The sequence below is a fragment of the Lacerta agilis genome, chromosome 17 (genome assembly GCF_009819535.1).
Source record: "Lacerta agilis isolate rLacAgi1 chromosome 17, rLacAgi1.pri, whole genome shotgun sequence".
In the NCBI taxonomy this organism is placed as follows: Eukaryota; Metazoa; Chordata; class Lepidosauria; order Squamata; family Lacertidae; genus Lacerta; species Lacerta agilis.
This window is the reverse complement of record NC_046328.1, coordinates 29229091-29241795: the sequence shown is the minus strand read 5'-3', so window position 1 is coordinate 29241795 and position 12705 is coordinate 29229091. Positions and strand designations below refer to the sequence as shown.

General features: G+C 47.5%; 1 protein-coding gene across 2 annotated transcripts in view; it reads right to left on the bottom strand.

Annotated features, from left to right (window-relative positions):
• The window catches only part of RPS6KA4 (ribosomal protein S6 kinase A4), a 32415-nt gene that overhangs the window by 10822 nt on the left and 8888 nt on the right, over positions 1-12705 (bottom strand). For both annotated transcript variants that reach the window (XM_033135770.1, XM_033135771.1), the window contains exons 4-9: positions 12590-12705; positions 8445-8552; positions 6594-6674; positions 2284-2387; positions 1146-1296; positions 12-173 (exon numbers count right to left, since the gene is read on the bottom strand). In XM_033135770.1, coding sequence (XP_032991661.1) covers positions 12-173; positions 1146-1296; positions 2284-2387; positions 6594-6674; positions 8445-8552; positions 12590-12705 — 722 coding nt within the window. The remainder of the gene's footprint in view (positions 1-11; positions 174-1145; positions 1297-2283; positions 2388-6593; positions 6675-8444; positions 8553-12589) is intronic.

Below are 12705 nucleotides of genomic sequence, written 5' to 3'. Positions count from 1 at the left end.
TTGGCACTCACCTGGAAGAAACGTTCAAGGCTGGGGGGAGTCCCAGCGGGGGAGTAGATGGGCTCCAAGCTGGTGAATTCCTCGGCAAAGTTTCGCACGTCTAGCTCACTGCGGATGAGGGGTTTGAAGGGGGGCTTCACCGTGCGTGCCGCTAGCTCTGTCCAGTCCAGACCCTGGGGGAAGAGGATGCCAGGTGAAGGAGATGGCGAACATTGTGGAAACAGGCTGCCGTGACTTTCCCCCATAGAATCCTGGGAGTTTCAGTTGTTGCTGTTTTTAAGCAGGGCTCTGTGGTCTTAACAGAGAAATAGTCAATGGCTTCCCTACAAGCCAACTGGTTCCTTGCACGATGCAGTGACAGCTAAAAGCATTTGAAAACCAGCTTGTATCAGAGATTTATAAGAGCAATGAGTGGAAGGGCTGGGGAGTGGCCCACCTAAGTCAGGGTTTCCCAAACTGGACTACAACTCCTATCATCCCTTACTAGCAGGACCAGTGGTCAGGGATGATGGGAACTGTAGTCCAGCAACAAGTTTGGGAAACAATGATCCAAGTCTAAGGCTTTCTCAGTCTCAGTTCCACATTGTGAGGCCCACCTGGCATCTTTGCTGGCATTTTTTGACACCAGGTAGAAACATACCGGGTACTTCTTCTTCCAGGCTTTTGATGGGTTATGTTGATGATTTATTTGATTTCTCATCCACTCTTCTCCATAAGGTGCCAGTGCAGCTTACAGCAATTTAAAATGGAATATTAAAGGAAGTTTAAAGCAAACTAATGTCACAAGGATAGGGTGGGTCGTAAAAATAAATATATCACTTGTGGAAGGCCATGGAAAAGAGGTGCACCTTCAGCATACCGTGGGAACTATATAATGAAAGTATCAGATGCACCTCTGAATTCCACAACATGGGAGCTGTCACAGGGAAGGCCCTCTCCTTTCTGAAGGTGGTGGAACTAGCGGCTATGGCAGGGGGTTTGTTGGGGGTTTTTTTTTAATGACCTGTATAAGTTATATATTTAAGCAATGCTTATGCTCCTCCAAATGTTGTAAGCGACTTGGATGTGGGGGACAGAAGGAGCTGAGGGATGGTGATAAGGCTGGCTCAGATGGTACACTTTGCAACTCGGGTGCAGGACCTCACCTTGAAAAAGGGGTGCTCTTTGATCTCCTGCGCTCCAGTGGGCCCCGAGCCCAGACGCTTCTTGGGCTCCTTGCACAGCAGCTTTTGGAGCAGGTCACGAGCCACAGAGCCAATGAGCGACGGGAACGGAGGGTTGCATTTCAGGATCCGCCTAGAAACCAGGCACAGACTCGTCATTGGGGAAAGTCTTGCCCTAAATCCATCCATCCATCCACACACACACACACACACACACACACACACACACTGTCTTACTTTACCTTTCTCTTACAAATAAATTCATGGAGGATAAGGTTACCCATGCCTATCAGCCATGATGGCCACAGGCTCCCTCCCAGGATGACAGTGAAAGCGAGAGGTAATCACAGGACAAACAATGAGATAGGGCAATTGCCTTCCTGTCCCGCTTGTGGGCTTCCCAGCCACATCTGGTTGGCCACTGGGGAAGCAGGAGGCTGGGCTAGATGGAATTTTGATCAGAATATCACCATCATCAGTTAAATTGCTATACCGTCCTTTTCCCGAGGATCACAGGGCAGTTCACGATATAAAAACGCAATACATACTATAGTAACACTCAAAAAGAGTCATCCCCACAGCACGATCCAGCAGGACTGTTCTTAAGTTTTTAATGTCTTGTTCTCTTTAGCTAGGGATAGCCAATGGGGTGCCGCCCAGATGCTACTGAACTCTAACTCTCATCAACCCCAGCTAACGTAGCCAGTGGTCAGGGATGATGTGAGTTGTAGTTGATGGAGGGTGCCATATTGGTGACCTCTGTTTTAGCCCTTGACCCACCAATCAGATCCTGCCACTCTTGGTAAGCCCCATCCTATCACAGTCCAGGCCCTGCTACTCATGTCAATCCCCTCCTTTTGCCCTATCAACTTTGGCGTCTCCCACTAAATATTTTCCTGCTACTCATCAACTTCTGCCTGCGCCTGCTCTCTCACAATACCCATCAACTCACACTTCTGACGCTAATCCATTACCCATCAGCCCAAGCAAACTCCCCTCTGTTACCCAGAAGCCCTGGCAGCTCACACCAGCAGCTCTTGTTTCTCCAGTATAGTCAGTCCATCCTGCCCACCAAGACCCTGTTTTCTTTAACCAGTGCCAAATCCCACACCTGCCTCACCTGGACACCTCGGCCTGCGAGTTCTTTTCCCCCTCCAGCGTGAAGGGCGAGGCACCTGTTAGCAGCTCAAACATCAGGATGCCCAAACTCCACCAGTCCACAGACTACAAGAAAGGGGCAAAAAGCATATGGGGTGACAACAGGGGGTGGCAGCAGCAACAACAACACATATCCTTTCCCCCCCCCCTTCCCTTCCTATTAAACACGTCAAGGTTTCATTATCCTTTTACCTCTAAGGTCACGTCTACACCATACATCTGTGTGGATTCCCCCCAAGATATCCCTGGAAACTATATTGTGAACGGTGCTGGGAGTTGTAGCTCTGTGACAAGACACAGTTCCCAGGATTCTTTGGGGGAAGCCATGACTGTGAAAGCGATACAAGTTTGCTTCAAAGGTACAGGGTGGATGTACCCTAAGAAACAATCCCAATACCCAACCCCTAGATTTGTCAATTCAGCCACGAGGGTCAAGCCAGTAAAACAATGCTCTATATCAGGAATGCGGGGAATCTGCTGGAGGTGTTGGACCCCTCCTCCCATCAACCCCTGTCAGCACAGTGAAGGCTGGTGGGAGTTGTAGTCCAATGACATCTGTTAGGCCGCAGGTTCCCCATCCTTGCTCTGCATTAAAGTGGCATAAATACAATATAAGTTTGCATTGTAAATCCATAGAGATAAGTGGGTGTTTGGAGAGGGCACTACAGATTATTTTTGGCTTTTCCTATGAGGTGGATACCCTAGTGGATTACAGCAGCTGACTGCACTGCCCACAGCTAACAAGTTCAAATACTTTATGCCCTTTAATTCCTTGTTTAATTCCTTCTTGTCTCTAAAATGATCTTTCTGAACAGTTTGCCCAGGGCGCTTGAGTAAGGTGGGCACAGCAGCTTGGGAGAGATGAGTGGCTGTCCATTGGTAGGATTCTTAAGAGTCAGATACCCCCATTCTTGACTTCATTTCTGTGCTGCCTTTTATCAAGGCATGCTTGTCTCTAATTGGGGCCTCTGGAATGGAGGAGGCGTTTCCAGCAGCTGAGAGCACCTATGCTGGATAAGGGCTTCGGCTGCAAAGCCAGCAGCTGCAAGTTTTAAAATCCCTTGCATGGTACTTTTGCTCTGTAAACTTGCTGGAGTCCAATCCTCAGACATAGGAATCGAATGCTGTGCAACAAGCCTCTATCTTCCACTACCCATACCCCTAGCGTTTTTTTTTTTTTTTTTTAAATTGCAATCTAAAACCAGCACAAAAAAGTTAAATAAAGCATATAAATCACTTACATGACCTGCTTATTTGTCAACTGTTATTTTATAAAAAATTTAATGGCACACAATTTCCCCCCACATTCAAATAAACCTACACAAGTGTGTGTGTGTACAAATCTGCTCCAAATCCCAAGCAGTCAAAAAAGAAATTAGATTAAAATTAAAATTAAGACAACCTGTTGGGCCTTGAACTCCCACCTGTTGGCTCCCCAGCCCACCTCTCTTCCTCACTGGGCTATTCCAGCAGATTAGCAAAGATCTGCAGAAGTCATTCTTGAGGCTCAAGTTTCAAGCAGCCTTTTTGAACAAAAAGACAGATGCACCCAAGCTTACAAGTAGGATGTAGACCCATAATAACGGACTGTATAGGGCTGGGGTGGCCAACTTCCAAGAGACTGTGATCTACTCACAGAGTTAAAAACTGCCAGTGATCTCCCTTTTGGGGGGTTCAGGTCAAAGTTGTTGAGCTTTTTTTTAGGAAGGAAAGCCCTGTTTTGGGGGGTTCAGGTCATTTTAGGGGTGCAGGGCAAAGATGTTCAGATTTTTAGGGGAGCCAAAGTTTTTTAGCTTCTTTGGGGGAAGCCACTGATCTACTGGTGATCTACCACAGACGTCCAGTGATCTACCGGTAGATCACGATCTACCTGTTGGACATGCCTGCTATAGGGCAATGGCTTTGCCTGAGGGACTAAGGGCACTTACAAACTGCATCCTGAACAAAGGCCCTAGAAGCTACAACTCCCAAGCCGGCTCCACAACAGGGGTGGGAATTCTCCAGCCTGTGGGCGAATTTTGGCCTGCTAGGAGATTCAGTTTGGCTTGCAAGGCCACTTTCCCCAAACCATGACCCCCCCCCTCAATCAGCTGACACCCGCGGTTGATGTCAGATGATGGGTGGGGTTCAATCCTGCTGGTCGCTGCTTCAGGTATGTATTCCCACAGCGAGTGCATTGGCAAAGCAGATCCCTGCAGAGAATAGGATTGAACTGTTCAATCCTGCTTGGAGCTGATTCGCCAGTTTGTTTCCTGTGGGGAATGTGAAGGCAAAGCAGACCCCTCCCCCCATGTGGGTCAACTTTGACAGGTGGGTGAGACCACCAGTCACCTGGCGCCAGATGTGTGGCCCCGTTCACTTGTTGAAGTTGGCCCACAGGGGTAAATATCTGGCCCGCTAGGTCAGAAAAGCTCCCAACTCCTGCTTCAACAGAAAGAAGAGAGAGAGAGAGTTTAAGCTGTCCAGGGGATTTGAACTCTCAACAGCTGGCTCTTGAAGACAACAACTGTTGGGAAATGTGCATCAGAAAGTCATTCTTAAAGTTTCCATTCTGGGTGGCCACTGGTGCAAAAAAAAAAGAAAAACAGAAATGAAAGTCATCTGTTGGGACTTGAACTTTTCAGAAATGGCCTAAAGCAGCTGCTGAACAGTAGGTCTTGCATAGTCTAGGGCAGAGGTGGGGAACCTTTCTCTCCCCCCCCCCGATGTGGGTCTTCAGTTCCCATCAGCCCCCTCCCCCCAGTTCAGGGGCTCCAGGACAAATGAGATTTTCTAAGTTAAGAGATGAAGTCAACAAAGAGGGGATTTGGACGTGTAACTGTTTGGTTCTATAGTCAGCATACTTTGCCAAGAAGTCTCAGAGCCAACTTTTAAAGGGATACGAGAATCTCCCTAGAATACCATTCGAGAATCTAGTGTCTGCAGTTTCCAAACAAAAACGAAACCGCAGCCAATCAGAACTTCTTGTTGTTACTTTTGGGGTAAGCCACTCTTGGGAACTGGCTGAAGGCTTTGCTTAGAAGGGTCTTCAGTGGGCTTCCTTGACCAGAGAGAAAGTCATTCAACATTAAATAGGGATTCAAACTCACAGGGGGGGGAGGCCTAGGGACCTAGCCACTGGGCTACAATTTCCATCAAGAAGGCTCATTGTAGGTATTCCAATTCTAAGTGGCCTCTACAGTACAAAAGAATGAACAAAATGAAGAACAAGGAGGATTTGAACTCACAACTGGTGCCTCGCTTGGAGCTAGCAGAAACAAGCAAGAAAGCAACCACGATTTGCAAGAATCGGACAGGAAATGAAACATGCCAGTTTCCATGCCTTGCTGGGATGGACTACTGTATTAGGATTGCTAAATTGGGAGCAGGGGTGGGTGGGAGGAAGGAGCAGGTTGAAGCTGATTCCATAAAGGCATGACCAAACTGTACGCTTTGGTGGTATTTGGGTCTCCCCGCCCTTACAGACCAATATGGCTATCTTGCTTTTTGTTTAGGTTGAGACTCTCCGATTTCCAAATTGCATACAGCATACAAATAATTAAAATTTCTGCCATGAAGCCCAGTCATTACCAGAACCCTGTATTTCTCAAACTAACCCCTCCCTCCCTTCCTTATGTGCATATACTGCTTAATTACTATATGGTACAACTTCCACAGCAATTTCTGTCTGACATGCTGTTTACAAATGAAGCTCTGATCAGTTGGTTCTATGTACTTAGCTTGTTAAATTTCCCTTGGAAAAATAAGGGCCGCCCTCCTCCTAATGCAGGTGTGGGGAAACCTCTGGCCCTCCAGGTGTTGCTGAGCTACAACTCCCATCACTCTGGGCCATTAGCCAGGCTTGCTGAAACTGGTGGGAGTTGTAGTTCAGCAACATTTGGAGGACCAGAGGTTGCCCACACATATTTTCATGCAAAGTCATTAGTATTCATTTCTGGATTTCCTTGCAAATAATGATCTGTTCCTTGACCTGCCAGATTCTGCAAGGCTTTGTCCAGAACCCAACTAGTTTCTATCCTGGCTCCATCCTAACCTGCCAGATTTGCCTTGGCCAACCCTTAATTCAGTGGGTTCCACACCGGCTCTGCCCTTGACCTCTTGGATTCCACCCTATCTCTGCTCCTAATCAGCCTGTGGATGAGTGAGGTGGGCGAAACCGTATTTTTGAGTTATGAAATTAGCTGCTTTCCTTTTCTTTGCCTGCCAGATTTGCACTGTCAGAATGATTGCCCCAGTTTCCAATCCCTCCCCCATCTACGCCACACAGCTCACCTTGCCGTGTCCACTTTTGCTTCGGACAATCTCTGGGGCCATGTATTCAATGGTGCCACAAAAGGAGAAGGTCCTTTCTTTCTGTAGTGGTGGAGAGCAGATGACAAGAGAGAGAGAAAGGTACAGAGAGTCAGAGGGAAGGGGAACACTGAGCATATCCAACTCCAAATCAGAATGGGGGCCTACCCTTCTTGAGTCTCCCAATTTTTTTTAAGCTAGGTGCTGCTGCTGTGCTTTTAGCACCACTTTAGCTTCCCCTGCCAAGGTTGGAAACAGCACACCGCTGTTAGAGCCATAAGAGCAGGGCTGTTTTCTGTTTTCCTGGTCAGTTGGAAATGTGATCCATCTCAGAGGACTGAGTTTATATGAACAGGAGATTATGCAGCACCAATGAAAATAGGGATGCGCTTGCATCAACCCTCAAGGATCACTTTATGAGCCCATCTTTTCACCTACATACACACCCCAATATACACTGTTGAAGGCTCTTCATTCTTAGGCTGTATGCTGTCTTTAGCTGTGCACACACCATACATTTAAAGGACATTTAAAGCACATGGCTTCCTCCAAAGAATCATGGGAACTGTAGTTTTCAAGGGAGATTGTAGTTCTGTGCAGGACAAATTACAGTCCCCAGGATTATTTGGGGGAAAGGCAGGTGCTTTAAACGTATGGTTTGTATGCAGCCTTCATTTACTCTGCAATAGCACTGACCCAAAAGCCAAGAGGCACATGCTTCTTTTTTCTGACAAAGATTCAAAAACACAACTGTCCTCTGCAATGGTATCAACACTTCCAAATATAGCTTGGCAGCTGTGGTGTGTAAAATGGGCAGGCTGTGCACACCATGGTGCCTTACGCTCCATGCACGTGTGCCGACCTACATGTGAGCCAGAGACAAAAGGAATCCATCTCCTTTCCCATCAACCCACCCTCTGCACGCGTGCGCACACACACACACACACACACACACACAGAGACTCAGAGGCACACAGACTCAGAGGTTTGATTTCTGAGATGCTGGGGAGGGAGCTGGACCCTGAGGAATGACAACACGAGCAGCTCATTGCTCACACAATTCTAACAACACACCAGGAATAGGGGCAAGAAAGCAATGCTGTCCACATTGAAAACACATGATTCCCCCCCCGAATTCTGGGAACTGTAGTTTCATAAAGTGCTAGGAATTGCAGCTCTCTGTGTGTGGGTAAACTACAGTTTCCAGGAGTCTTTGGGGAAAGCCATGCTTTCTCTTTCTTTCTTTCTTTCTTTCTTTCTTTCTTTCTTTCTTTCTTTCTTTCTTTATTCTTTAATAAATAGACCGTATCTACTGCTTTGAATGCAAGAAAACCTCCAATGTGCTTTAAATGTATGGTGAATATGCGGCTGTATGGTTCTAACCTCACACTGTAGGTTCAGAGAAGTGTGTGTGTGTGTGTGTGTGTGTGTGTGTGTGTGTGTGTGTTGATTGCAGCTTGTTCTCCAATGACAGCTGGCTTTAACCCTCTAAACCAGGCATGGCCAAACTTGGCCCTCCAGATGTTTTGGGACTACAATTCCCATAATCCCTGACCACTGGTCCTGTTAGCTAGGGATGATGGGATTTGTAGTCCCAAAACATCTGGAAGGCCAAGTTTGGCCATGCCAGCTCTAAACCATCATGGCTGTGCTAGCTGGGCTGAGTTGCAGCCCAAAATATCTGGAGGGTGCCAGGTTAGTGAAGGCTGCTCTTAACTGTCAACCCACAATTCCGTGGCTCCCTAGATCTTGACCTATCTCATAGGTCTTAACACGGATAAATCTCTTGGGATGAGGAAAGGAGTATGCAGAGCCAGGGGGAACAAGACTCACATCCTCAGTCACAAATTCCTTGCTCAGCCCGAAGTCCGTAAGCACCACATGTCCCTCGCTGTCCAGTAAGATGTTCTCCAGCTTCACGTCGCGGTAGATGATGCCGAGCTATGGACAAGAAAGGGTCAGTGTTGAAAAGCTTATTGTGCAAATTCAGAGATGCGGACTAGGCTGGCTTCCTGCTTTACAACCTTCCACCTCAATGATAATTGCTAGATATATCGCAATGTTGAAAACCAGAAATTGCTCAGCCCTAATGAAGATAAATGAAAGCAGGATCCGAGTGCAACAGCACTCTTTCCCTACTTGTGATTGATTCCCAGCAACTAATATTCAGATGCACACTGCCTCCAACTGTGGAAGTGCAACATAGCAAAACTGAGCTCAGAAGTGTTTCACTGAGCAGCAGTGATGAAGTTCCTTACATACACACAACATTTGTTGCAAAGGTATGGCATGAGCTGCTTCTTAGCTCTTGAAAGAAATGCTACCCTCCATGAGGGGTGTGAGGGGTGTAAGGGGTGTTAGGGGAGGGGTAATGCCTCTGGTGGGGGACACACGTCATGCTCTTTCCGGGGCAGTTTGTCCACCTTTGGTCCCCACCCTGCACTCAGCTCTCACCTGTGGCTCCTAGAAGCTGTCAGCATGCAACAGCGGCCACACCCTGGAACAGCTTCGACTGGCCAACTAAACCAGGTGAGGGTAGCCAATGGGTCTTAAACCCTGAGTGAGTTAGTGACTTCCCTTGCATGTGAAGACAGGCTCTGGCGGACTGAGCGGATGAGAGCAGTAGTTGGGTCCAACAGTTAAGAAGGCGGTTTCTGCACATGCTGTAGAGGGAAGTGAGGGGCAGATGGGGTTCGTCAATCTGGGAAGGTAGCCCATCTAGAGTGCTCACTAGAAGGACAGATCCTGAAGTTGAGGCTCCAGTACTTTGGCCACCTCATGAGAAGAGAAGACTCCCTAGAAAAGACCCTGATGTTGGGAAAGATGGAGGGCACAAGGAGAAGGGGACGACAGAGGACGAGATGGTTGGACAGTGTTCTCGAAGCTACTAACATGAGTTTGGCCAAACTGCGAGAGGCAGTGAAGGATAGGCGTGCCTGGCGTGCTCTGGTCCATGGGGTCACGAAGAGTCGGACACGACTGAACGACTGAACAACAACAACAACAAGCCCATCTAAGGGAAGGAAAACTCTCATTCTAAACCTCCGCTGCCTTGCAGGATATCTTTGGGAGAAGAAAAGGCTAAGGAGTAAACCCTACAGAAACCTGGAGTCCCTAAGACGATTGGATGGTGCCTTCCAAGCAACTCCTGCAGCCAAGCTGGTGCCAAACATATTGCTCTGCTCTCCTTTGAACCACATCAGCTAGTCCAAGAGGAGGGTCTTGTCATCCAGGCAGCCCAGGACCTCAGTACACTCTGTCCAGGCTTGCACCCTGGGGAGGTTACTTCTGTGCTGCAAACGCAGCAGTTAGACTTCACCCCCGGCGGTGCACTCCATTGTCTCTCAAGACAGACATGCCCACAATCCTCCATGAGTTTGTCTCGGAATATATTTACCGGTAAATAATAAGTTCAAGGTCTTTGAATTAGAAAGGCCCCAAGTTCTGTTCCATTTGCACAGCATTGACGCTACCTGGGTGGCCTCCCACACACTTGACAATAATAATGGTATTATCATTGTTGTTATATTGTACTGTATCACATTATTATTTTAAAGAACATCATCAAAGTACATAGCTCTCTGCAGAATAGCTCATGCAGAGCTGACCTTACGATGCACGCAGATCTACGCTAATCCACTCACTTTAATACAACACATCCTCAAACATATAATAAAGCCTATTCAATCAATTTTTTAAAAAAGAAAAGACTACCAACAGTTGAAATATATTGCCGAAATATTAGTATTTCTAACAGCCTCATATGCATTTAGTAATGTATTGGGTTGTAGCCAACTCAGTTAGTCATGGCCGTTATTTTCAGTGGGTCTACTCTGAGCAGGACTGGCATTGGTGACAACCCATTTGATCCAGTGAAATTTCTTGTTGCAACAGTTTACAGGCCAAATAATCTCAAGCTTCATGAGATCAAGCCTTTGAGTGCAGTGTCAGGTCCATTGTGCAGAATGTTTGACAGATCTTTGCAGAGTAATACAAACAAAATAAATGCAAATCCCTGTCCCGAGTAATTTACAATCTAAGGTGATAAGCCTCTTTCTCTGTTAAGAGTTGCATGCCCTTGGGATATAATTTGTCAGGGGGCCACATACAGCTAATGGGCGGGGCCAGAGTGAAAAGAGGGTGGGGCCAGAGTAAAAGCTGAGTGGGCAATGCTCCTTTTCTCTCTCTCCTTCCTGCCGCACCTTTTTCTTTCTGTATGCCAACTCCTTTCCTTCATTTCATAGAATCATAGAACTGTAGAGTTGGAAGGGACCCCTGAGGGTCATCTAGCAATGCAGGACTCTCAACTAGAACACACATGGCAGGTGGCCATCCAAACTCTTGAGGGCCAAATTAAGTTAGGCCGAGGGTTGCAAATTCCCCCTCCCAATGTGTAGTTTTGATTAGCAGGTAGGTGGAGAGAGGCAAAGCTATTGATCTAAGAGAGAAAAGGAAAGAAGTGGGGAGGAGAAATAGCTGTGGCCTTGACAGCATTTGAGTTTCCGCTGGGAGAGAAGTGAAGAAGCTCTCTGAAATGAAAAACTGCCTTATATGGTCAGGTTATTTGTCCATTCAGTTCACAGTGATTTACTCTGACTGGTAACAGATCTTCAGGGTCTCAGGTGGGAAGCCTATAAGACCCTGGTGGCTGGTGCCCATTGGGAAGTCAGGGAGCCCAGCAGGAGGAGGAGCCAGAGTCAATGGCAGGCAGAACCAACTCATTCCAGTTTTTTGCCTCTCCTCCTCCTCCTCCTCCTCCTCCTCCTCCCTGAGTTCTACTAGGGGCAACAGGAGAAGAAAGAAGGAAGATGACAAGCAATGCTACCCACGGGGCTGGATATAAGTAAGAAAGCAGGCAGATGAGGACTGGCTGAGGGGCAGACTGAGGTTGGTGGCTCCACTGCCCTGATGGAGCAGCCTCTGTCGCTTTCATATCCACACTAGACATTATTGTGGGGAATAGGAACGAATTCCTATGCCCCACAAATAACCCAGAGATGCATTTCAAATAAAAGCACACATTCTTCTCATGTAAAAACACCAGGCAGGCCCCACAAATAACCCAGAGATGCATTTTAAATAAAAGGACACATTCTACTCATGTAAAAACACACTGATTCCCAGACCGCCCGCGGGCCGAATATAGAAGGCGATTGGCCTGGATCCGACACCCGGGCCTTAGTTTGCCTACCCATGCCCTAGGCTCTGTGGTTTAGACCACAGCGCAACCTGCGTCCCTGAGACAATTAAGAGTACACAAGATCAAATACTTGCAAAGTTCAAGCAAACTGTGCTGTATTATTCAATAACTAATGAACCATATAATCGTTAAACTGCTAGCCTTCTTGAACAACTTCTTCCTTGCTTTCTTGTTGGTGAACTTATCATTTTGTCCAAAGACATTTGCCAAGCAGGTTTTCTGCTGGGAGCTTAAGGTGGCTAGGCTCCTCTTGCCCTGTGGAAGGTGATCCTTTGCCAATAACCCACAATCTGTGGGATGGATCCAGTTCTGTGATCATCCTGCAGCTTCTGGTGCACATCCCTGTCCCAGCCCATCTCACAATGGCCAACTAGATGCCTCAATGGGAAAGTCACAGGCAGAAACTGAGGGCAACGGCACACTCCCTATTTGTGGCAGGTATACAGATGCACGCTGCTTCTGATAGTGTGTGATCCACTGAGTAACTGAGCACCAATCACAATGGCTTCTTTGTCTGCATAAGATAACTGCTTCCAGCCTGGTAGAGTCCCGGGGGGGGGGGGGGCTTCTGTGACTGCTGTTTGCATCAGGCACAGCTGTTGCCACTAGGAGTATCCCTCCTGAAATGGAGGGAATCTGTATGAAGATGGCCATGGGGCACAGCCCTTCATCCCCAATCCAGATGTGTTATTTACTTTTTGAAGAGCATCCATGCGATTATACTAACAGCACAACCCTGCCTGGTTTGGTCACACCTCTCTCCCTTCCCACTTCTCACCTTATGTAAGTGTTCAAGCGCCAAAATGATCTCCCCACTGTAAAACCGCACCTCGTCCTCGGAGAAGTGGTCCCGTTGGTACAAGTGGGTGAACAGCTCCCCACCGCTCACGTAGT